This window comes from Camponotus vicinus, unplaced genomic scaffold (assembly GCF_025532165.1).
Source record: "Camponotus vicinus isolate PSW18456_S1 unplaced genomic scaffold, iyCamVici1.0 SCAF_4, whole genome shotgun sequence".
Classification (NCBI taxonomy): Eukaryota; Metazoa; Arthropoda; class Insecta; order Hymenoptera; family Formicidae; genus Camponotus; species Camponotus vicinus.
In genome coordinates, this window is record NW_028141976.1 from 2,576,161 (window position 1) to 2,600,645 (window position 24,485).

Sequence of the window (24,485 nt, forward strand, 5' to 3'; positions counted from 1 at the left end):
TTCTCATTATATTTTTACATGTCCCGAACCATGGCACATGCTCACAAAATCTGAGAGATGTCAGGTTTTATGGTTGATGAAAAATCACCATGGATTATCGTGGAATGATGGACACGTTTCATATTGAAAATCGAAACGTTTAATTACGACAGCGGTGATGGGTGCAACGGGGGAGGATGATGATGCGTCACCTCTCGTGTACGTTAAAGGGCATGAAAAACGGCAATGGCTAGCCGATATACTGGACAATGATGCAAGAAACGATGTGATTATCGAAACTTTGGATGCAGATTATGAGGATGTAGCTTCTTTAAATAAGTTAGATGTTAAGAATACTGTACGTTGTGAAAATCATGTAAAAAATTGCGCTTTAGAAAATGTATTTAAGATTTATAATTGGTGGTTGAAACATCATGATTCATCGAATCCATATTTATAATAAATTGATGATGCAATATATTTTTATCGTCTTTCTTATTCTCTCCTTTCTTTCCTCATCTCTATCTATGTACGTGTGCAGTATCGTGTTTCCGTACGCGACACAGCTGCCACAGATATTGTATTTCGATACTACATTGTGGTACATGATAAAACATTTAAATATTTGATAATTGAATATAGTTTTACGTTCGATGACCGTTCGACGAGCGTTCATTCCCGTTCGACGAGCGTTTGTTTCCGTTCGACGGGCGTTCGTTTCCGTTCGATTACCGTTCAATTACCGTTCGACGAGCGTTTGTTTCCGTTCGATTACCGTTCAACGGGCATTCGTTTCCGTTCGACGGGCGTTCAATTACCGTTCAATTCCGTTCGATTACCGTTCGTTTCCGTTCGATTACCGTTCGACGGGCGTTCGTTTCCGTTCGACGGGTGTTCAATTACCGTTCAATTCCGTTCGATTACCGTTCAATTCCGTTCTATGACTGTTCATTTCCGTTCGATGATCGTTCAATTACCGTTCGACGACCGTTCAACGAGCGTTCGTTTCCGTTCGACGGGCGTTCGATGACCGTTCAATTCCGTTCGACGAGCGTTCGTTTGCGTTCGATGACCGTTCAATTACCGTTCGACGACCGTTCATTTCCGTTCGATGACCGTTCGTTTGCGTTCGACAGTCGTTCGTTTCCGTTCGATGACCGTTCGACGAGCGTTCGTTTGCGTTCGATGACCGTTCGAGCAGGGTTGACACATTATAATGTTATATTATATCATGCATACTTTTGTCTTACGACGCGTTTTTGGTAAAGCGATAATGATATGTCCCTATTCTAAAGTTTCGTGTCGAGACCTCGTTGTCTCCTCACAAAGTAGCGATATGATAATATTAATATTATATTATATACCACGCTGAGAGTTGCATGGGACCGCATATACTTTTGTCTTACGACGCGTTTTTGATATGGTGATAATGCCGCATCTCTGCTATAAAATCTCGTGCCGAGACCTCGTTCTCTCATCAGAAAGAGTTTAGAAGTGCACGAGTAAGAAGTGTGTAAAAGTTTAAAAAACAATGGATCATCTTGCATCATTGTACAAGGACTGGAAGACGAAATTGATGGACATATTATGTATCGTAGCACTCAACATGACTTTCACGTGGAACGTAAGTAGTGTTTTGTGATTATTTTGTGAAAAAGTGTAAAAAATTTTGTATTTATATTAATTATACTTTTTATGTAGTTCCAGGATGAAGTCCGCATACCGGGCTTCATGAACATAGAGCACCGCCAGTGGGTGCGGGCGGTGCGCCGGGCCGGGAGGGAGAATTTTGGAGACGTGTGGGGCGACACCCCGGAGGGCCTAGATGGAGATATATTTGATCTGCGGCGGCTCTTCGGGGAAGAGCCCTACGAAGAAATAGAAGAAGAGATATGGGTCCAAGAAGAGGAAGATTGGGAAGAAGAGGAGGAGTGGGAGGACTTAGTAGCCCCAGGGGGCTAAGGTATATCTATTTTTTTATAATTTTTATTATTAATTATTAAAATAAAGCTAATGACATGTCTCTTTTTCTGTTGCAGGAGCGGCCTCCCCATGTATTTTATATTTTTATATTTTTATTTTATTATTATATTACTATTCTTATTATTATTATATTTTTTAAATTTTAAATTTTATATTATTATATTACTATTCTTATTATTATTATATTTTTTAAATTTTTAAATTTTATATTATTATTATTTTATTAGACACACACACACACACACACACACACACAAATTGTATAATACACGCACACATTTTAAAATAAATGTTATATTTAGTATTGAAAAGAAATGTATTTATTTACGCGCCTCTCCTTGCGTTCCCATCCTTTGCGTCTCTCTTGCGCTAGTTGTAAGTATATCGATATCGTTCTCTCTCTCTCTTTCGTACGCGCTATCGTTCTAACAATAAGTCTCGCGTTAGTTGTAAGTCTCGCGATATCTTCGTTCTCGCTCGCACGCGTTATCTTAGCTATTATCGTTCTCTCTCGCACACGTTGTTCTCGCGATATTATAGTTCTCTTTCGTATGCGTTCTCTTCGCGCTATTATCGTTCTCTCTCATTCACAAGCTCGTCGCTATCACTCACTTACCTTTGCGTCGTCCTGCTCCCACCTATGTGGCATCTTATAATGCATCATCCTTGTCCCACGTTGACGCCATCCTTGTCACACGTTGATGATGTCACGTGTCATCCTTGTCGCACTGTCCTCTTCACACACTTTACGCTATCCTTTTCCCACACGTAGCGCTATTCTTCTCACACCACCGTCTTCTTTCCGCGGATCCCCCCTACCCGCGCGGACCCCCTCGTCCATCGCTCGCGCCGCGGATCCCCCCTACCCGCGTGGACCCCCTCGTCCATCGCTCGCGCCGCGGATCCCCCCTACCCGCGCGGACCCCCTCATCCATCGCGTGACGTCATCATCCCCGCGTGACGTCATCATCCCCCGCGTGACGTCATCATCTCCGCGTGACGTCATCATCCCCCGCACGTGACGTCATCATCCCCGCGTGACGTCATCATCCCCCGCACGTGACGTCACACCCCCCCGTGACGTCATCACCCCCCCGTGACGTCACCCCCCGCGTGACGTCATCACCCCCTCCGTGACGTCACCCCCCCGCAGTTCCCCCTCGCCCCTCACCCCCCCTCGGAGCCCCTGCGTTAGAAACCTCATAGTCTTACTACTTACTTTTATGTACAAAATAATGAGAGGAATCAATTGGTGTAAAGAAAACACATAGTTGTTTTTAAGAAAAAATATGGAATTGTTAATTGCAAATTACATATTTTTTCTTCGAAACAACTATGTGTTTTCTTTACACCAATTGATTCCTCTCATTATTTTGTACATAAAACTATTAAGGTAAGGTAATCGAAAAATGAATATTTTACAAGATATTTTACGGTTTATGTAAAATTAAGAAATTATTTCAAGCCTCATAACTCAAAAAGTACTTAACGAAAATGTACTTAATTATAGTGTTTTGGAAAGCTCTCGAGATGAGCTACAAGAATGTACAAAAATATATAGGATGTTCCATTTAAAAAAATTGAAGTGACCTTCACGTGACCTTCAAATGACTCTTCAAGGTCAAACCGATGATACCATCTTATGGCCCCCTCGAAACCATACAACTTTTGTCTAAAACATTTTTCTCTATCTTGTTTATTTTTCGAGTTATTTGGCTGCCTAAGTTAAAATGGGTCACCCTGTATATATATATATATATATATATATTGTGACGTGACGCCTGGCGGCACGTCACAAGGATCGCGAGATCCAACCGGGAGGAATTTTTGGGCCCTCGTCCTCCCCTGATTTAGGGAGAGAGAGAGCGGATTTTGGGGGCGGGAGTAGACCCGCCTCCCTTGCGTAAAAATTCATTTTTTTTATTATGGCGATAGTAATGTTAAGATTAAACGCTACTGTAATGGGGGACGCTAGCGGAATCTCACCCGGTGACTCGACACGGCGCAGAAGACCGGACCAAGAGATACGGGTCGAGCGGAGGCGCCGACCGGAAGGAGAACGCCGAGCTAAGTACCTCTCTCTCTACTTTCCTAAAATTGTAACGTCAATTTAAGACTTCGCTGCCGCCCCTGTAAACCTCCCTATACTCAGCAGGTACAAGGAACAATCGGGGAAGGTCGACCGAGAAATGAGATCGAACCCCGGAACCCCGAAAACGGAGCCGTTGCGGCCGAATTAAGCGCTACCGAAGAACCATAATAGTTACGGCGAGCGGCTACCGTAAAAACCCCTCACACCGGGCTTCAACAGGAGGGCCAAGAAAAATAATCAGAGAAGAGACAGGGAGCGACAGGCGCGAATACGGCCCTGAAGGCCGCAGGATTCATTGAGACGCGTGACGATCCTGAGGGTAGCGGAAGCGCCACAAGTGGCCTAATTACACATTAACTTGCCGGCGTGAATCCGACGGGCCTTCCGCTCGTCACTGTTCGGCGGACCGGCGAGGAGCACGACGGCCCAAATCCATCGATTTTCTCAAGCGGATGCCGAGAGCGCCGAGGATCTCACGGAGTCATCGGTGAGACGAGCGTCGACCCCATCAGGCCGTTTATCGTTTAGAGTATCAGGTAGAATTAGCTCGAACAATGTCGGTGCCGTATAGCTGCCGTCATTAAATTTATTGTGAAATTCTTTTTCTGCGTTCTCGATATTTGCGTCTTAGAGTATGACGGTCGGCCGAAAGACTTTGTTCGAGCTTTCGTAAAATTAAGTGCCCTCTCTCCCAGTTGCGCGCCGACAGTCACTGTAAATGTTCATTTGTACAATTATTACTGTTAGCTGTAAAACTTTGTCTGTTAAAGTACTGTAACCGAGCTCACGCACAAAGGCGATTGCGATATCCGATAACCGACAAATACGTCGCGGCATCGGCTCGCATACTTCCGAGGCTCAAATCATTTGATACTTTCTTGTTATTGATAGTTTTTCATGTCTAGATTCAACCGTCTATGTTAGATACGTTAGTAGTCGCTCAATTCTTTCGTTAAAGCAGTAGATCTGAATAATCGACTCGCATCTATAATCGATTCTGTTAACTGTGCGTGTGGCGAGTAGATCTACTATTGTAATTAATTATTTTATTTGCGACAGACGGATGTTAAAGGAGCCAAAACCGCGGTGTTCATTATTAAAAATTATTTGGGAATTCGTAGCTGCCGAAACTCTAACAAGTTTCGTTTAGCGCGGAATTCCGGGACTTTTCTTTTACGCTTTCTTCCTGCCGCGTGGCACGTGATACTGCGGTGATCGCGCTCGAATGCCGGCCCGTCGCTGCCGGCTAATAATCTGATAATCAATATTATAAAATCGTTCTACATCTACGCGAGTCTGTCCGCCGTTGAAATTTATTCATATGTTAAATATATTAATTCTTGTTACTAAAATATTATGTTTTATTTGCAGCCACCTTGTATTCTCGATCCTTCCTTGTGAATTATTAAAACGGACCGCCCCTCTACCAATTTCGAGACGGGGCTAGCCGAGCGTCCGTCGCGGTTTTACTGAGAGCTTTGCATTTTTTTTTTGTGTGTACTGCCGATACGTTAAATGTTATTAGAGTGGTGCGGATTCCCGCACCTGGCGCCCATATATTTTACTTTGGAGAAGAAGCACTTTTCTTTTATATTAGAAGATCGCGCCGAAGGTGTGCCGTAGACCATTATCACCGGTCATTTAATGTCATTAGCCCTTAATAAATTAACGGTCACAAATTGGCGCCCAACTTGGGGCCCACTAAAAACAGGGCATCTCATGATTTCAAATTTTCCGTTAGAGATTCGTTGGCACAAGGAAGAAGAAACTCGAGAATAACAAGGTCAACTGTAATATATATTGAATTTTGAATGTTGTGATATCTCTCTGTGTCTGATATTTGAACATGTATTTCTCTTGTATTTGAGGGTCGCAAGCAAATATGATTTTGCAAACAACCGTTTTGAAAGTATCGGAAAGTCTCAGAAGCATATATAATACAGATTAATATTTTTCCCGTACGGGAAACTTTTCAAGTATTAGTAATATCGTCTATTTAATCGATTTAATAAAATATCTAAAATTATAGCTGTCGATTGGAAAAAAAAAAAATTTTGTAATTTATTTTAATTTAATGAAAATATTAATTTTTTTTTTCAATATTAAAACTTCTGAGATACTATATATTGGAATTCAACTTTTTAAGAATTTTATTCCCTTCTAGAGCTTTTATTATTGTCTCTCGGTTATTATTAATGATTGTTGATAACTTCTTGAAAATTTCGTAATCTTTTGCTTAATTTTTTTTTATATATTATAATTAATTCTTCGTTTTTTTTTGTTTTGTAAGCTGTTGAAAAGTCAACGTAGCGAATTAAAAGTCAATATAGAGGACCTTATTATTTATTTAAATTTGGAATGCTTGCGCACCCCTCCTCCTTTCTTTCATTTATTGGCGCATTAATTGCTGCCTACCGTTATAATATTCGGCTTTATAACTTGTATATTGATGTGTGCTATTTTTGGATTCTTTTTCTTGTGTATTTTTTTCTTTTACCGTTTGCCTTGTTAGCGACTGAGATTATTTATCTTGACGTATATTCTGTGTATTAATGTGCCTTTCTTTCAGGATTGAATTGCCATAGTAAAATCCTTATTTTAAACCAATCTTTTTTTTTATCTGTGGAATTTCGGTGTGATTTTATAACAGGGAAATTAATTGGGAAAATTATATTAGTAAGGATTGCTTGCTCGGAGTTTTCGGAACATTAGAGTCGTTTGTCTTCGCGTTAGTGTTTATATTTTTGTGTGTTACCGTTCGGAGCGTTCGCCTATTATTTTCGAATTTAACGATTGTCATTGTTAGCTTCTCTCAAGGATCTCTCGAATAAAGCTTTCGCAGTATAACACAAATATTTGCGTCCTCGGGGAACCACAGCTTTCGTCGATCGAAACACGTATATTTTCGACTCGTATAGTTGCCGTGAGATAACGGCCAATTTTGAATTTTATTTCGAGATAGAGTGGTCGCGATGAGCGTAGAAAATAGGAACGATACGGAATGGGTTCACACGCTGTCGGTGGACCAGCTTAGGGCGGAGTTGGAGCGACGGGGTCAGAGTAGTGAGGGTACCATCCCCGCGTTAAGAGCTCGATTAATTAAGCATGAGAACTGCACACTACTGGGATGGGAGACGCCGCGGACACCCACCGGAGTCGATCTGGAAGCGTTCGAACAGCCGGAAAGGGCGCCTAGAAGGCCCAGTGACAGGGACGAGCGGTCCGTAGCTGCCGAGGGGGCGGCAGAGGGGGATCGCTCTCGGTTGCGTGTACGACCCCCGCGAATAGAACTACCCCCGCAACCCGTGGATAATCGAACCACTCCGAGACCAGCGTCTTCCGCCATGGACGTTTATCATATCATGCGTCGGCGGAATTTGCAATTTTCCGGCGCGAGAGGTAGCGACGCGGAGACGTTTCTAACGCGTATCGAGGAGGGCCGCGCGTTGATAACAGTCAGCGACGAAGAAATTTTTAAATGCATTCCATTCTTTTTAACGGGCATCGCGCTATACTGGTACCGTGGTGAACGTAATCAGTGGAGGACATGGCGAGATTTTGAGACTGCATGGCGTGAAAGATTCGGGAATCCTTACTTCCAATTTGCCTTACGAGACGAGATCATGCGGCGTACGCAGGGCGAACACGAACTTATCGCGGATTATTTAACCTGTATTCGCGCTCTTTTCGATAGATTAAGTCCTCCGTGGAGTTCGGAGGAACAGTTAAATTACGCCCATCGTAATATGCTGCCGCGCTTACAGATTTCGGTTCACCGCTGTAATGTTTACGATTTCGCCTCGCTGGAATATGCGGCTACGCGTGTTGAACGCAGCTACGACGCTTTAGCGCAGTATCGCCCCCCGCCGACTCCGGATCAGTCTATTTTTCCTGATTTAGCGTATCGTCCTCCGCGAAAGACCGCGAAAGGCCCGACTGCCGTAGCTGCCGCCGGAATAACTGACGTGCAGCCCACGAAGAAGAAGAACGACAGACGAGCCCAGAAAGGGGCGACCGACATCCGAACGGCACCGGCGACCGTTGCCGTTGCGCCTCCTGCTGCCGCGACCGCCGGTACTTCCGCTCCGACTTCTAGCAATTCAGCGACTTCCAACCGAAAGGTGAAGTGTTGGAATTGTGAAAAGACCGGCCATATAGCGCGTGAATGCTCGGAATCGCGCCGCCAATACTGCTACCGTTGCGGCAAGGCGAATGTCACCGTGAAAACGTGCCCCTCGTGTTCGGGAAACGAGGCCGAGAGTCGTTAGGGAGGGCCGCTGCGACTCTGAATACTGAAGGGGAGGCCCGCGTCGCGAGCTCCACGCGCGAGATAGTCTTGTCTTCGAACATGGTCGATCCCACCGATTCTTTAGAGCTACCACCATTGCATTATCTTATCGTTGCCATTAATAAGGAACCTTTAAGGGCGCTTGTCGATTCGGGATCGACTCGTACGATCCTCGGGGCTGAGGCCATTAAAATAGTTCGAAGGTTGAATCTGCCTACTCGGCAACGAGTTACTCGGATTCGCACCGCGAATGGGCAGATAGCGAGAGCGCGCGAGGAGGTCGATCTATCGTTTCGACTAAGGGATCGGATTCGTACCATTTCCGCTCGTTTGCTGCCGGACTTGACCGTCTCGTGTTTAATCGGCATGGATTTCTTGCGAAAATTGGGCGTAGTTGTGGATTATGAGTTATCGGAATGGAATTTTAGAGATAGTCCTGCCGTGAGATATCCGTTTGAGTCGGAGAGCGAGGAATCATGAGTATGCTGTGGACTCCCCGAGTTGACACCCTTGCAGAATGAACGCCTAGAGTCATTTTTGGAGAATAGGGTACCGATAGCTGTCGAAAACCCCGGTGTCACTTCTCTTACAGAGCATGTTATTGACGTTGGCCAACATCGACCTATTAAACAGCGATGTTATTTGGTTTCGCCTAAGGTTCAGGAGGCTATTCGCGATGAAGTGGATAAAATGTTAGAGGCTGGAATTATAGAGCCTTCTTTTAGTGAGTGGTCAAATCCTATCGTTATGGTAAAGAAATCTAACGGGAAATATAGATTCTGTTTGGACTTTCGGAAAGTGAATGGCATCTCTAAAAAAGATGCGTATCCGCTGCCGAATATGAACGGTATTTTAGATAAACTTAGATCTGCTAAATATATCTCAACTCTCGACTTGAGCCAGGCGTACTTTCAAATACCGTTGGCCAAGGAGAGCAGAGAGATTACTGCCTTTAGTGTTCCCGGAAAGGGGTTGTACCACTTCACGCGGATGCCTTATGGACTTACCGGAGCGCCCGCGACATTCCAGCGTTTATTAGACAAATTAATCGGGCCGGAGATGGAACCGCACACGTTCGCGTACCTGGACGACATAGTAATCGTAACGCCCACTTTTGACGAACATTTGGAATGGTTGGAACGTGTACTAGACAAAATCTTCGCTGCCGGTCTCACGATAAATCCGGCGAAATGTGAGTTTTGTCGCTCACAGGTTCGCTACCTCGGGTTTATTGCACAAAGGGACGGGCTAACCGTGGATCCTGACAAAGTTCAACCCATTTTAGAATACCCGCCACCACGGAATGTTAAGCAGTTACGCCGGCTCCTAGGTATGTCGTCCTGGTATCGGCGTTTTATCCCGCGATTCGCGACTCTCAGTGAACCGCTAACAAGATTACTGAAAAAGAATCAACGTTGGGAATGGGCGGAAGATCAAGCCCGTGCTTTTGAACAGATCCGTTCACATTTGATGGCCGCTCCAACCTTATCGTGTCCAGATTTTAATCTTCCATTCGTTTTGCAAACAGACGCGAGTTCTGTCGGGATCGGAGCAGTTTTGACACAAACAGTCGAGGGACTAGAAAATATTATAGCTTTCGCGAGTAGAGCATTGTCCGATCCGGAGAAGAAATACTCCGTCACAGAACAGGAGTGCTTAGCTGTCGTATGGGCTATTAAGAAATTTCGACCATATCTAGAGGTTTATAAGTTTACGGTAATAACCGATCACAGTAGCCTGCGATGGTTGCATAATCTTAAGAATCCTACGGGTCGACTCGCAAGGTGGGCCTTAGAGCTACTCGAATACGATTACGAGATAGTGCATAGAAAAGGCGCGTTACATCACGTACCGGATGCTCTGTCGAGAATGTATGAAGGTGACACCGAGGTTAAAGTATTAGTTGCCGCGGAAGCAGATTCAGCTGCCGATACCGCAGATGAGTGGTATCGCCGGCGTTTCAGGGAGGTATCTGACCGAACTAAAAAATATACGGATTGGAGAGTTGTAGATGGTCAAATGTATTACTGTCGACCAAGGGCGATCGTGTCGGACATTGTCGAGGATTTAGATCGGTGGAAATTAGTACTACCGCAAGAACGGCGAGGGGAGGCTCTGAGAGAGGCGCATGACGAGCCGCAGTCCGGACATTTAGGGGTGGAAAAGACCTTCCAGAGACTCGCGGTCGCGTACTTTTGGCCGAATATGTTTCGGGATGTCGCGAGATACGTTAGGCGGTGCGACACGTGTCAACGTACGAAGGTGGAACAGGCTCCCCCGACAGGACTTATGGGCCGACGCATCGTAGAGGGCCCATGGACTGTCATTGCTGCCGATATAATGGGACCGTTTCCCAAAGGTAAGTCCGGATTCACATACGTCCTGGTCGTACAGGACTTATTTACAAAGTGGGTAGAGTGTTTTCCGCTACGCGCCGCTAACGGGAAAAAGATTTGTGAGGCTTTAGAGGAAGTAGTCTCGCGGTGGGGTACACCAAAGTTCCTGCTTACGGACAACGGCACGGAATTCGCGAACCGAACATTGCAAACGTTCGCTGAAGAGCACGGAATCCAACTCACCACTATTCCGCCGTACCACCCACAAGCGAATCCCGTAGAGCGGGTGAATCGGGTCTTAAAAACAATGATTGTCGCGTTCCTGGATCGAGACCATCGGGAGTGGGATGAGCACTTGAAAGACTTTCGTTTCGCCTATAACACGGCTCATCATTCCTCGATCGGAGCATCACCCGCGTTCTTAAACTTAGGGCGAGAGTTAGATCCCTCTAATAGTTTACGCGATCGTTGCCGAGGGACGGCCGAAATCGAACCGCGGAACCCCGCGGATTGGTCCGAGCGTATGAGAGGATTACGTACCCTATACGACTGGGTGGACGAGAATTTAGAGCAGGCCTACCGCAAACAAGCCACTTATTACGATTTGAAGCGACGCAATGTTGCTTTTCAGATTGGCGATCTAGTATTAAAACGTCACCATGTTCTATCGTCAGCGGCACAGAATATTGTCGCAAAGTTATCACCGAAATTCCACGGACCTTTTCGCATTGATCGCATGCTTTCGCCTGTTGTGTGTGAGCTCGTCCATTTGAGTGGCGATTTTGCGGGTAAGGTGCACGTGCAGGATCTTAAACCCTACCATATTCCGCTTCCCTAGATAGCTGCCGAAAGTATAAGCGTTGAGGAAACCGAGCGAAAAATGGATGAGTGGCGAACTTTCAGGCTCCGATACCGGGATGCCATCGAAGAAATACACGAGCGGTACCCGGGGTTCTGGATAGAACTCGGGGACCTCGCAGAAAATAGGGACCGCCGCCGCACTACCACCCGAGGAGCGACCGTCCGGGAATTTCCCCGTACTAGGGAGCGGGGGACCCAGGCCTCCGGAGGAAGGACCCTGGGACAACGCCTATTCGGGGTTGCCGCACCGGAGTCACAAGACGCGGGTACCCAGACGGAAGCGGCCGTCACCCAGTCCCAAGGGGTCCAGGTGGACACCCCTCCATCCGCAATAGCTGCCGTGCACCGGAGCACTCCCGGAAGGGGAAGAGGCCAAAGCCTCCTACTGTCAGCCTCTCTGAGGCGCCCCGGCCTGACGATGGGGGGTCATACTCCCCCATCTCCGCCTCCACCGGAGACAGGTCGTGCCGCCGCTCAACTCGTGGGGGAACCACAGCGTTCGGGGGCGGTGGTGGCCGCTAGGCCACCAACCAGAGGTTCCACGACCTGCTGGAACTGCCGCTCCCCCGACCATCGTTACTCCACCTGTCCGTGGCCCAAGGGGGACCGCCAGTACTGCTATGGATGTGGTCGGGACGGAGTCACCCTTCGGACCTGCCCCAGATGCCGGGAGGAGTGGAGAGACCTGGGGCCCTACCACCCCGACAGAGGACATTTGGGCCATTAATAGCTGCCGCCAACCCCTCCATCTATGTATTATATTTTTTTTTCTCTTTTCTGCCTTCCTTTTGTACCATTTTTTTTTCTCGGCTCCTCTCTGGTGGAGAATAAAAATAGATTGAGGGACCACAGCATCGCCTTAGTCGGTTTCTATCCTCCTAGCCCTTTCCTACTGTTACGCCCCCTAGGATAAGAGCTCCTCTTTGTTTCAGTAGTACTCTGCTGTGGCTTTGTGGTCGCATGATCATTGTGGTGTTGCGTGTTCGTAACCTGTATGAGGATGACTGCAGGCGCGGCTATGGAGGAGAGTGGCCTAATTTTGAATTTGGAGATTTAGGAGCATTAGAAGGCTGACGGCTGTCGACGTTGGTCGGTAGCCGAGACCTCCTCGGTCCTCTCTTAGGAGGGGGGAGTTGTGACGTGACGCCTGGCGGCACGTCACAAGGATCGCGAGATCCAACCGGGAGGAATTTTTGGGTCCTCGTCCTCCCCTGATTTAGGGAGAGAAAGAGCGGATTTTGGGGGCGGGAGTAGACCCGCCTCCCTTGCGTAAAAATTCATTTTTTTTTATTATGGCGATAGTAATGTTAAGATTAGACGCTACTGTAATGGGGGACGCTAGCGGAATCTCACCCGGTGACTCGACACGGCGCAGAAGACCGGACCAAGAGATACGGGACGAGCGGAGGCGCCGACCGGAAGGAGAACGCCGAGCTAAGTACCTCTCTCTCTACTTTCCTAAAATTGTAACGTCAATTTAAGACTTCGCTGCCGCCCCTGTAAACCTCCCTATACTCAGCAGGTACGAGGAACAATCGGGGAAGGTCGACCGAGAAATGAGATCGAACCCCGGAACCCCGAAAACGGAGCCGTTGCGGCCGAATTAAGCGCTACCGAAGAACCATAATAGTTACGGCGAGCGGCTACCGTAAAAACCCCTCACACCGGGCTTCAACAGGAGGGCCAAGAAAAATAATCAGAGAAGAGACAGGGAGCGACAGGCGCGAATACGGCCCTGAAGGCCGCAGGATTCATTGAGACGCGTGACGATCCTGAGGGTAGCGGAAGCGCCACAAGTGGCCTAATTACACATTAACTTGCCGGCGTGAATCCGACGGGCCTTCCGCTCGTCACTGTTCGGCGGACCGGCGAGGAGCACGACGGCCCAAATCCATCGATTTTCTCAAGCGGATGCCGAGAGCGCCGAGGATCTCACGGAGTCATCGGTGAGACGAGCGTCGACCCCATCAGGCCGTTTATCGTTTAGAGTATCAGGTAGAATTAGCTCGAACAATGTCGGTGCCGTATAGCTGCCGTCATTAAATTTATTGTGAAATTCTTTTTCTGCGTTCTCGATATTTGCGTCTTAGAGTATGACGGTCGGCCGAAAGACTTTGTTCGAGCTTTCGTAAAATTAAGTGCCCTCTCTCCCAGTTGCGCGCCGACAGTCACTGTAAATGTTCATTTGTACAATTATTACTGTTAGCTGTAAAACTTTGTCTGTTAAAGTACTGTAACCGAGCTCACGCACAAAGGCGATTGCGATATCCGATAACCGACAAATACGTCGCGGCATCGGCTCGCATACTTCCGAGGCTCAAATCATTTGATACTTTCTTGTTATTGATAGTTTTTCATGTCTAGATTCAACCGTCTATGTTAGATACGTTAGTAGTCGCTCAATTCTTTCGTTAAAGCAGTAGATCTGAATAATCGACTCGCATCTATAATCGATTCTGTTAACTGTGCGTGTGGCGAGTAGATCTACTATTGTAATTAATTATTTTATTTGCGACAGACGGATGTTAAAGGAGCCAAAACCGCGGTGTTCATTATTAAAAATTATTTGGGAATTCGTAGCTGCCGAAACTCTAACAAGTTTCGTTTAGCGCGGAATTCCGGGACTTTTCTTTTACGCTTTCTTCCTGCCGCGTGACACGTGATACTGCGGTGATCGCGCTCGAATGCCGGCCCGTCGCTGCCGGCTAATAATCTGATAATCAATATTATAAAATCGTTCTACATCTACGCGAGTCTGTCCGCCGTTGAAATTTATTCATATGTTAAATATATTAATTCTTGTTACTAAAATATTATGTTTTATTTGCAGCCACCTTGTATTCTCGATCCTTCCTTGTGAATTATTAAAACGGACCGCCCCTCTACCAATTTCGAGACGGGGCTAGCCGAGCGTCCGTCGCGGTTTTTCTGAGAGCTTTGCATTTTTTTTGTGTGTACTGCCGATACGTTAAATGTTATTAGAGTGGTGCGGATTCCCGCACCTGGCGCCCATATATTTTACTTTGGAGAAGAAGCACTTTTCTTTTATATTAGAAGATCGCGCCGAAGGTGTGCCGTGGGCCATTATCACCGGTCATTTAATGTCATTAGCCCTTAATAAATTAACGGTCACAATATATATATATATATATATATATCTTGAATGACACACATATCACACCTCGTATATCACTCGATATTTATTTACACGCGTTATCATGCGATTGTCTTTCTTCTCCTTTGTAAGAGGGACTTGACAGGACATTTTGAGAGCAGTCTCAGTCGCTTGCGGTTATTGTATGCACATCTCTGTACAGCCTCTTTGAAGTAGATTCGTGTAAATCTGAGGGTGTGAAGTTGGAATTTCGACTGAAAGTTCTGATAATTCTGATTAGAGTTCCAGCTTCCTCTTAAAGAGTTCTAGAGTTCCTTATTAAAATTTGAAAGAGTTCCGGCGATTAACATCATTATAACAACATTTAAAAAGGGGGTGCTAACTTCACACTCGATTTAAAGATCAAATAGTTCTTAATAGCACATTTGTTTCATCTTAAGGAGTTCCAGAGTTCCTGATAAAAGGAAAAGAAAAATAACATATTTTTGATATTAGCGCGTAATGCTACACGTTTATGTTTGGCAGCGCTAGAGGCGCTAGTATTAACCTGACCTGCTTGTCGTCGGTCGTCGCGTCGCGCGCTTTGCATCGAGTATCGCGTTCTGTTAACGCGTTTCTTTAATCGAGTGTGTAATTAATAATTAAATGCGTTAACCGTTTATTAAATTCGTACCGTAACCGTTGGTAAATTCCTCCTTTTATCAATCGTGAGTGATTAAGTGCGCGAGTAAATTTGTAAAAGTGTCGAAAGTGATGAAAGAAAAAACTTCGCTTATTTGTATCAGACTGCGTGTTGAAGAAACGACGTCTCGTCGACGACGATTATTATCGTGCAACACACTGGGCACTGCTATTTATCAGCAGTATGAAGAATCTCACTATTAAGGTAAGAATAAGTGAGTGAGTGAGTGAGTGAGAGAGTGAGAGAAAGAGGGAGAAAGAGAAAGAGAGAGAAAGAGAGAGAGTACGGTGCATGTGTGGATACGCGTGCATAAATACACCCCCCCCTCCCACACACACACTGATTGTTACACTCATCGTGTGCAGCAATCAGCTGATCGCGTCGCGCGCCCCACATGATCGCCTGTATCGGACGGTGAGTTGCGCCGTCCCTGTCTACCTCTTGTACTCGTTCCGTAATTCGCGAAGTATTTTATTTAATAATTTAAAAACTAAGCCTCGTAGACAATTTTGGTAAAGGGAAAATCGTCTTAGAATAGACTCCACAATTTATCTTTTTAAAGACAAACGTCTGTTCAGAATCACCCTGTATATATTTACTTTGATTATTTAATTATAAAATTAAAATATAAAATAAATGGCCAGTTAATATATTAATGTAATTAAAAGGGTATAATATTTTACAAATGTGTATAACCATATAGTAATGAAGAAAATCAAATAGTAAAATAAGTATGATAAATCAAATATTAATACACTAAATTTTAACAACAAATATATTAAATTAAATAATAACTACTAAAGGAAGAATTCAGTGCGAATAAAATTTTTATACATAACTCTTTCTGGATGCAGAATAGTAAGTCACCCTATAAACATAGCCTCACTCGGTTGTCCACCGGGTGTCTCAATATTTTCATCACCTAACGAACATGCTATACAGGAAAATAAAATATATTTATTAGTAAAATTTCCTTAGAAATACATTTCAACAATAACCTACACGTGAATCCATATTCAAAATACATTACTCAATTACAAATATAAAAATTTATATGTATATATATATAAACGAATATACTTGCCGTATAGATGTTTTGCGTGGCAGCCTTGTTAAATAATTAAAAGAGGCTCACTTCGTACACACATTATCCATGAAAAACCCATAGGCTTGTGCCTTTCCAATTATATGTATATACATATACATATATAAAAAACCTACATAAAGGAAAATCATATTTTAATAAATCAATTAATAGTAAATAATAACGCCAACAATACTTATTAAGCCTCCTCTAACATATAATAAAGCATAATCGAATGGTTAAACCGATCGAGATTTATACGCGAGACCTCAATAGGTAGTACGTGAAAGTGAGAGAGACCGCACTATCGGTCGGCCCGCGCGAGAGACAGCGCTATACGTAATCCCGTATGCAAGAATTAATGAGAATTAAATCGCGAAACAAGCTCAGACCGACTTATCACCCTTGTTATTAATATATATATATAATTATTAATAAAAATAACAAAGTGAGTTAGGCACACAAAATTTGTAGTCATAAAAACATGCAATATATTCTTATATACTTTAAGTATATATATATATATATATATATATATATATATATATATATTATCCAAGGAATATCCGTTAGCTTAAGCGCTTTAATTATCCATACAAACATATGTATTCTAGCAACCTAAATACAATAATTTTCTTTCTTTATTAATAACAAACCTAAAACTATAGGTAAATGCGAATAAAATATGATTTTATATGCGTGAATTAATAAGTCAGTCAGGCGGTCAAGGCTAAAGATGTGCGGTGCGTCATCTACTGACACGCGTCGACGTATCTTATCTCCCTTGATACTTACGACGTTCATGCATTAGACTTCAGACTAAGGAGACTTAGAAATAATATTCTTTTAAAGTCGAGGCGTGAAATAAATTTCGGACCGACCTTTTGCTTTGACCATAAACACGCATGGTTATTAATAAATATATAGTGTAATATGTCTTACTAAATTATTAAGTTATAAATCGTAGGAGAATACGGAACACATATACGTACGAAATTTAAAAGGCGAATTATAAGAACAATATAACTGACAATAAAACATAAATTTAACGAAGGAAAAGATATGTTAAAATATATTAAAAGGATTAGAACATAAAATTGAAATCCAACAAATGTACAATCTTATAAAATTTAGTAAAACATGATTTTATACGTACGAATAATCAAGCTAAATTATAAATCTTCTTATATGTGCCAAAGGCTAAGGCTAAGCCGAACGCAGTGCGTTATCGGTTGGCGCGTGTCAATAATCTTATCTTCCACTATGTCTCAACATACGCGCCCGAGTCTAAAGACAAAGAGGACTCGAGAATAATCGAATATTATAAGAAGCACTTTTTATTGCGAGCGTAATATTCATAAAATTATAAAATTGTTAAAAGAATATATACATATATACAGGGTGTTTCATTTTAATCCGACCAGTCGAATATCTCGAAAACCAAGCCCGGGAGAGAAAAATATTTCAGACAAAAGTTGTTTGGTTTCGAGGGGGCCATAAGATGGTATCATTGGTTTGACCTTATAGAGTCATTTGAAGGTCACGTGAAGGTCACTTCAATTTTTTTAAATAAAACATCCTATTTCTGCACATTCTTGTAGCTTATCTCGATAGCTTTCCAAAACACTATAATTAAGTACCTTTTCGTTAAGTACTTTTTGAGTTATGAGGCTTGAAATAATTTCTTAATTTTACATAAACCGTAAAATATCTTGTAAAATATTCATTTTTCGATTATCTTACCTTAATACTTTTACGTACAAAATAATGAGAGGAATCAATTGGTGTAAAGAAAACACATAGTTGTTTTGAAGAAAAAATATGTAATTTGCAATTAACAATTCCATATTTTTTCTTAAAAACAACTATGTGTTTTCTTTACACCAATTGATTTCTCTCATAATTTTGTACGTAAAAGTATTAAGGTAAGATAATCGAAAAATGAATATTTTACAAGATATTTTACGGTTTATGTAAAATTAAAAAATTATTTCAAGCCTCATAACTCGAAAAGTACTTAACGAAAAGGTACTTAATTATAGTGTTTTGGAAAGCTCTCGATGTCAGCTACAAGAATGTGCAAAAATATATAGGGTATTCCATTTAAGAAATTTAAGGTGACCTTTATGTGACCTTCAAATGACTGTTCAAGGTCAAATCATTGTCACCATCTTATGGCCCCCTCGAAACCAAACAACTTTTGTCTGAAATATTTTTCTCTCCCGGGCTTGGTTTTCGAGATATTCGACTGGTCGGATTAAAATGAAACACCCTGTATATTCATACGCCAAATGAGCCTAGATGTTTAATAAAAAATTAAGAAGTAATAATGTTCAAATAAACTCTTATTTTTCGGTATGAAAATATTAATACACACTAAATCATTATAAAATAAATTTGACAAGACAATAAAAAATTTACAACTATAAAATCTTACAACCAATATATATATATGTATATATCCTACATAATAAGTAGCAGAGCTACATGAATTGTTGCAAGCAAAATTATTAAATCGTCCTATAAAATAATATAAGAATAAAATTATTCACCAAGAGATAAGCGATCCTCCGAGCTTCATTCAGAACAGTTGTACATGGGCTCATTTAGCGATAAGAGACCCGGCACGACCGCCTGGTATTACGGCCATCCGCTACAACAGAATTAATTCGATATATCGAACCGTAATAATTAGAACACTTCTATACCACCCAATTATTATTAACAATTATTTCTTCTATGTTAAGCAACTATATATATATATATATATATATATTTGTAGGATATTTTGGTGTAAGGATGTAAAATGGAATAGAATACTTTTTAGGGCAAATGACTGTTATTTATTCGTTGGATTACAGGATTAATACGAACAAAGAGATACGCTCGTCTAACGTACGTCTTCGCGCTCTCGCAACGACACAGAGACTACTCGTATCGCGGACCGAAAAATGCTCGGGCGACCTATCTGTTTATACCTAACTCAAGTGCTCGGGTGGTCTATCTGTTTATTTCTAGGAAAATACTCAAGCACTTGGGCAGCCCTACGGATTCACTCTCCTTCACTCGGCCGTCCTGCTCATACATTCGTCCCGAATGTCTCCGTCATCACTGTCTTCACTTTCCGATGAATTAGTGTTGACCCATAGCTTTATATTGTCGGCTGATGTTGACGTTCGTTGGGGACCTTCTCCATCGCCGACTCTCTGTACCACAAATCGTTGATTACGCAGAACTCGAATGATCTCGTAAGGGCCAAGATATTTGTGAGCGACCTTTAATCTCGGACCTTGTTAAGTGCGTTTGATGGCGACCAAATCTCCTTCACGATAACTTGAAGCCTGTCGCCTTTTCTTGTTATAAGTGTGTTTATTCTCACGCTGGATTTTTGCTATATTCTCGCTCGCTTGGGCTCGCAGTTCGTCACGCTTGTCTTGGAATGACTCAACCCATTCCTTTTCGAGCCACTCTTTGATATCTGGAAAATCTTTAAGCCGTGGACGTATTCCCAAAAGAAGTTTGAACGGCGACATGCCGATGCTTCGATGTATAGTTGCGTTTAGACATTGCTGAGCAGCATCCAAATATTTATACCATTCATCAGATTTTGGTGCAGCTAATTTTGTCAATAATGGTATGAGCGTCCGGTTGAGGCGCTCAACTTGTCCGTTAGCTCTGGGAACTCCCGTCGTTATTAAAGAATGCTCTATATTTTCGTCACGACAATACTCTCTAAATTCATTCGACGTGAATGCTGTACCTCTGTCGGAAATAATCCTTCGTGGATTGCAGAAAATTGCAGCTTGTTTTTTAAGGCGTACAATAACTTCAGCTGTGCCTGTAGATCTGGTAGCATACAGCCATGTGAATTTTGAAAAAGCGTCAATCACAGCAAATATATATTGATATGACTTCTTAGTAGAGGGTAGAGGTCCTAAGTGGTCGATATGCAACGTATCTAAAGGAACAATTCCTTTCTCGATCGGATTTAACAAGCCTTCTTGTTTTCCATGTTTTCTCTCCGCCAGAATGCATGCAACGCAATTTCGTATAACCTTTTCAACTCGTTGTCGCAAATTCGGGATCCAGTAATCAGTACGCACAAGGGCTTCAGTCTTTCCAGCTGAAAAATGTCCGCGCTCGTGAGCTCGTCGTATGAGCTGTGTCTGCATTCTCTTCGGTACTACAAGTTGGACATCACCGCCGGATTCTCTATAAACTAGATCACCTCGTATTATGTAATCTTTCGTTTTGTTCTGCATTATTAGATCTCGGAATTTTCTCACGCTGTCGTCCTCCTCTTGAGCCTTTCGCAAACGAGCCGTCAAACCAGCTTCCGACTTATCGATCACAAAGCAGACCGGAAGTGGATTCCGACTGAGTGCGTCGACGTGTATCATTCTTTTTCCTGGCCGATGCTCTATACAATAATTAAACTCCTCCAAAAGTAACGCCCATCGAGCAACACGCACGCAAAGATCTTTCTTATTCATAGTGAGAGCGAACGCGCGACAATCAGTAACAATCGTAAAAGCGATACCTAATAAGTAAACGCGAAACTTCTTCAACGCCTTTATTATCGCTAAAACTTCCAGTTCGTAACTAGCATATTTCGACTCCGCAGGAGTAGTTTTACCGCTAGAGTAATAAACGGGGTGAAAGTTCTGATCTTCACTACTTCGTTGCAGTAAAATCGCACCGTACCCTAGCGCAGAAGCATCCGTGTGCAACTCCGTCTCCGCTCCACTTCGATACAAATATAACACCGGTTTTTCACTCATTATATTTTTAAGCCGCACGAACGCATTTTTCTCAGCCTCTCCAAAATAAAATTTAGTGTTTGCTCGCAGCAGATTCGTCAAGGGTCGCGCAATAGTAGAATACCCAGGGACAAATTTACGAAAGTACCCACTTAACCCAAGAAAACTCTGTACCTGCTTGGCATTCGTAAGATTCGGAAATCGCCGAACCGCTTCTGTTTTACGATCTGAAGGACGGACGCAACCGTTGCTAATTACGTGGCCCAAAAACTCGACTGTAGTTTGCATGAAGCAACATTTTTTCCAATTAATTATAAGACCCGCTTCACTAGCTGTCGCTAAAACTTTTTTAAGATTCTTTATGCCGCTCTCAATGTCGTCAGACGGAACAATTAAGTCATCCATATAAGCTAAAACTATTTTTTCTCGTATAAGATCTCTAAATATCGTGTTAACGAATCGCTGAAATACTGCCGGCGAATTGCAAAGACCGAAAGGAACTCGCAAGAATTCGTAATGACCGTCCGGTACAATAAACGCAGTATATTTTTGACTCGACTTGTCCATCCGCACATGGAAAAATCCATTTTTGAGATCGAGTGTACTAAAGACACGAGCGTCCTGCAATAAATCTAACTGGTCCTCGATCAACGGCAACGGATATCTATCTTTAACAATTTTCTTATTCACCATCCGATAGTCAACGCATAATCTATAAGAGTCATCTTTTTTTCGAACGAGTACCACTGGACTAGCATAGTCAGAGGTAGATGGCTGAACAATTCCATCCGTAATCCATTGATCAATCTGCGTATTAACTATCTCTTTTTCAGATGCGGATAAACGTCTCGCGGATTGATATACGGGTTCTTCATCTTTAAGTACAAGTTTCATCGTTATGTCCGGCTCACGCGTCTTATTCGGCCTGTAATTACTTACGAGATTTTCTATCGCTAAACGTTGATCGGAATTTTTAACGTGCGAAACGTCTATGAGATCTGCTCGATGCACTTCGTTGTTAGCTACGTCAATCTTTAATACCTCGGGTACGCTATCTTCGCATCCCGCGTCTGCATACGTCGCTTCCGATAACGGACTAATAGTTACTTCTTCGACGCCTTTAAGATTAACATTAGTCATGTTTAAAAAGCTCGTTCCTATCAATAGCTTATACCGGAGCAGATTATTTGAAACTACATGTACGCAAATCGGATATGAATGCCCGTCTACAATGATTTCTGTTTGAAACCCTCCTAACGTCACATTATTGCTCGAACCCACGCCGTCGAAATATATTTCGCCTAAACTTAATCGAGGAGATCCAAGCTTAACATGTTCATCCGCGCGAATTAAGGTAACATCGCTTGCTGAATCTATCACCGCCTCAATCTCGCAACCGTTAAGCAGAACATTTTTAAAATATTTACAAGGCGAAACCCCCGTCACCGCGCAACTTTCTTTATTCGCGTTCGTCTTCTCGGAGCATTTCGACGCGATATGCCCACGCTCGCCACATTTAAAGCATTTAGCGCCTCGCTCTTTTGTCGGACAGCTTGCACTTACATGATCGCGCTCGCCGCAATTAAAACAACGTACCACTTTAGTCGAATGCTTTTTGTTTCCTCCACCGTTAACAGTCTCTTTTCGCTCGCCTTTATTTTGATTACCATTTCGTTTGTTCGATGTCGATGATCCTGGTGTGCCTGCTCGGTCTCGAAGAGTTACCTTCTCAAATGCTTCTAGCAATCCATCTGTTGTCGTAAATCGTTGTATACGCGCCTGGTTTTGAAGTGCCTCGTCTGGAATGCCTTCAATCACGTACTCAAGTATCTCGCTGTCGTCGATCGGTACTCGGTTGCCCATAATGATTTTCTCATGGAAATATTCGTGGAAAGTCTCGTCTTTCTTCCACATACGTTCTTCAAATTTTTTCCGAATTACCACCTTGCTCTGTCGACGATGAAACATAGCTCTCAGCTCGTCCAGAAGACGATCAAATGTCATCGCAATGTATTCCGGTTTGGAATGTAGCCACTCGAGTGCTTTTCCTTTAAGCCGCATGCCCACAAGTATTTTCGCAGTATCGTCTTCCAATTTATATGTCGCTTTGAGTAGCTTGACTTGCTTTTCCCAAATCTCATAATCACTAGATTGACCGCTGAAATTACTGAGCAAATCCGCTATTGCCGTAATATTTGCTCGCGGCTGACCGGCCAAAACATTGTTGTTCGCGGCAGCAATGCTATGCGTCGATTGTTGTCGACTTTCGTCTTCTGCAACTGGCTCGGTATATACTCCTCGTCGCATTGCTTCTATTTCAAGACGTGCCAATGCTAACTCACGCTCTAACAACTCTCTCTCTCTTCTATATAAATCGATCTCTCGTTGCTGTGGATTAATCGTTAGCTGCGCATTTGACGTGCCAGCTCCTTGTAAAGAATCCCCGACATCTTCATCATCTTCTCGTCTATCGTCCAACCACGCTCCCGATGGATCAGCTTCCATTATGCGCGAGATTAATTCGGTTTTCGTGCCGAAACTGGACAAACCACGCGCTGACAGCAACTCTTTTAAGGCAGCTACCGTGAGTTTATTCAGATCTCTCATCTCTACACTACTCGAACACTTTCTCGTCCTCTATATCTCTCTCTTCCACACAATACAACGCGATATCCCGCGGACACACTGCGGAACCTTCTTGAAGACGATCGAATGCTCGAATATTCTTGTTCGAAAACTCTCTCGCACACTATTCGAAGATCTCTCGTCCTTTGTCTCTCTCTCTTTCGCACAACTCACAACACTGCTCGCGGAAACTTCTCGAAAATGCCCGATTAAATGTTCAAATATTCCATTGACTCGTTATTATCCCGTTATGCACCGTTATTATCCCGTTATTATCCGTTATCATCCCGGCTGAGCCCCCAATTTGTAGGATATTTTGGTGTAAGGATGTAAAATGGAATAGAATACTTTTTAGGGCAAATGACTGTTATTTATTCGTTGGATTACAGGATTAATACGAACAAAGAGATACGCTCGTCTAACGTACGTCTTCGCGCTCTCGCAACGACACAGAGACTACTCGTATCGCGGACCGAAAAATGCTCGGGCGACCTATCTGTTTATACCTAACTCAAGTGCTCGGGTGGTCTATCTGTTTATTTCTAGGAAAATACTCAAGCACTTGGGCAGCCCTACGGATTCACTCTCCTTCATATATATATATATATATATATATATATATATGTATATTATAAAATGATTGTAATTATAATAGTTTATGACACCAGAATTTACTAATT

The 24,485-nt window shown here is 43.1% G+C and overlaps 2 protein-coding genes across 4 annotated transcripts in view; both read left to right on the forward strand.

Moving 5' to 3' along the window:
• Positions 1–24,485, forward strand: part of LOC145970096 (uncharacterized) — a 96,063-nt gene that overhangs the window by 49,202 nt on the left and 22,376 nt on the right. The window contains exon 1 of one of the 2 annotated variants that reach the window (XR_014438319.1): positions 18,497–18,514. The exons of the other annotated variant lie outside the window; for it this stretch is intronic. The gene's annotated coding sequence lies outside the window, so the exon portion shown is untranslated. Of the gene's footprint in view, positions 1–18,496; positions 18,515–24,485 lie in introns of those variants that run through there. 2 annotated transcript variants of the gene reach the window in all.
• LOC145970242 (uncharacterized) lies at positions 1,490–2,305 on the forward strand. 2 transcript variants are annotated; one of them, XM_083096816.1, is made up of 3 exons: positions 1,490–1,603; positions 1,681–1,942; positions 2,019–2,305. In XM_083096816.1, exons 1-2 carry the CDS (start codon positions 1,511–1,513, stop codon positions 1,939–1,941), a joined length of 354 nt encoding a protein of 117 aa, XP_082952942.1. In that variant the 5' UTR covers positions 1,490–1,510; the 3' UTR covers position 1,942; positions 2,019–2,305. The 2 variants fall into 2 exon arrangements, with proteins under 2 accessions (XP_082952942.1, XP_082952941.1); XM_083096815.1 differs by having other exon boundaries at positions 1,681–2,305.

Coding starts and splice junctions, on each gene's coding strand:
- LOC145970242 (XM_083096815.1), top strand. CDS start 1,511: ATGGATCATCTTGCATCATTGTACAAGGACTGGAAGACGAAATTGATG. Junction 1,604..1,680: donor ACATGACTTTCACGTGGAAC/GTAAGTAGTGTT, acceptor CTTTTTATGTAG/TTCCAGGATGAAGTCCGCAT.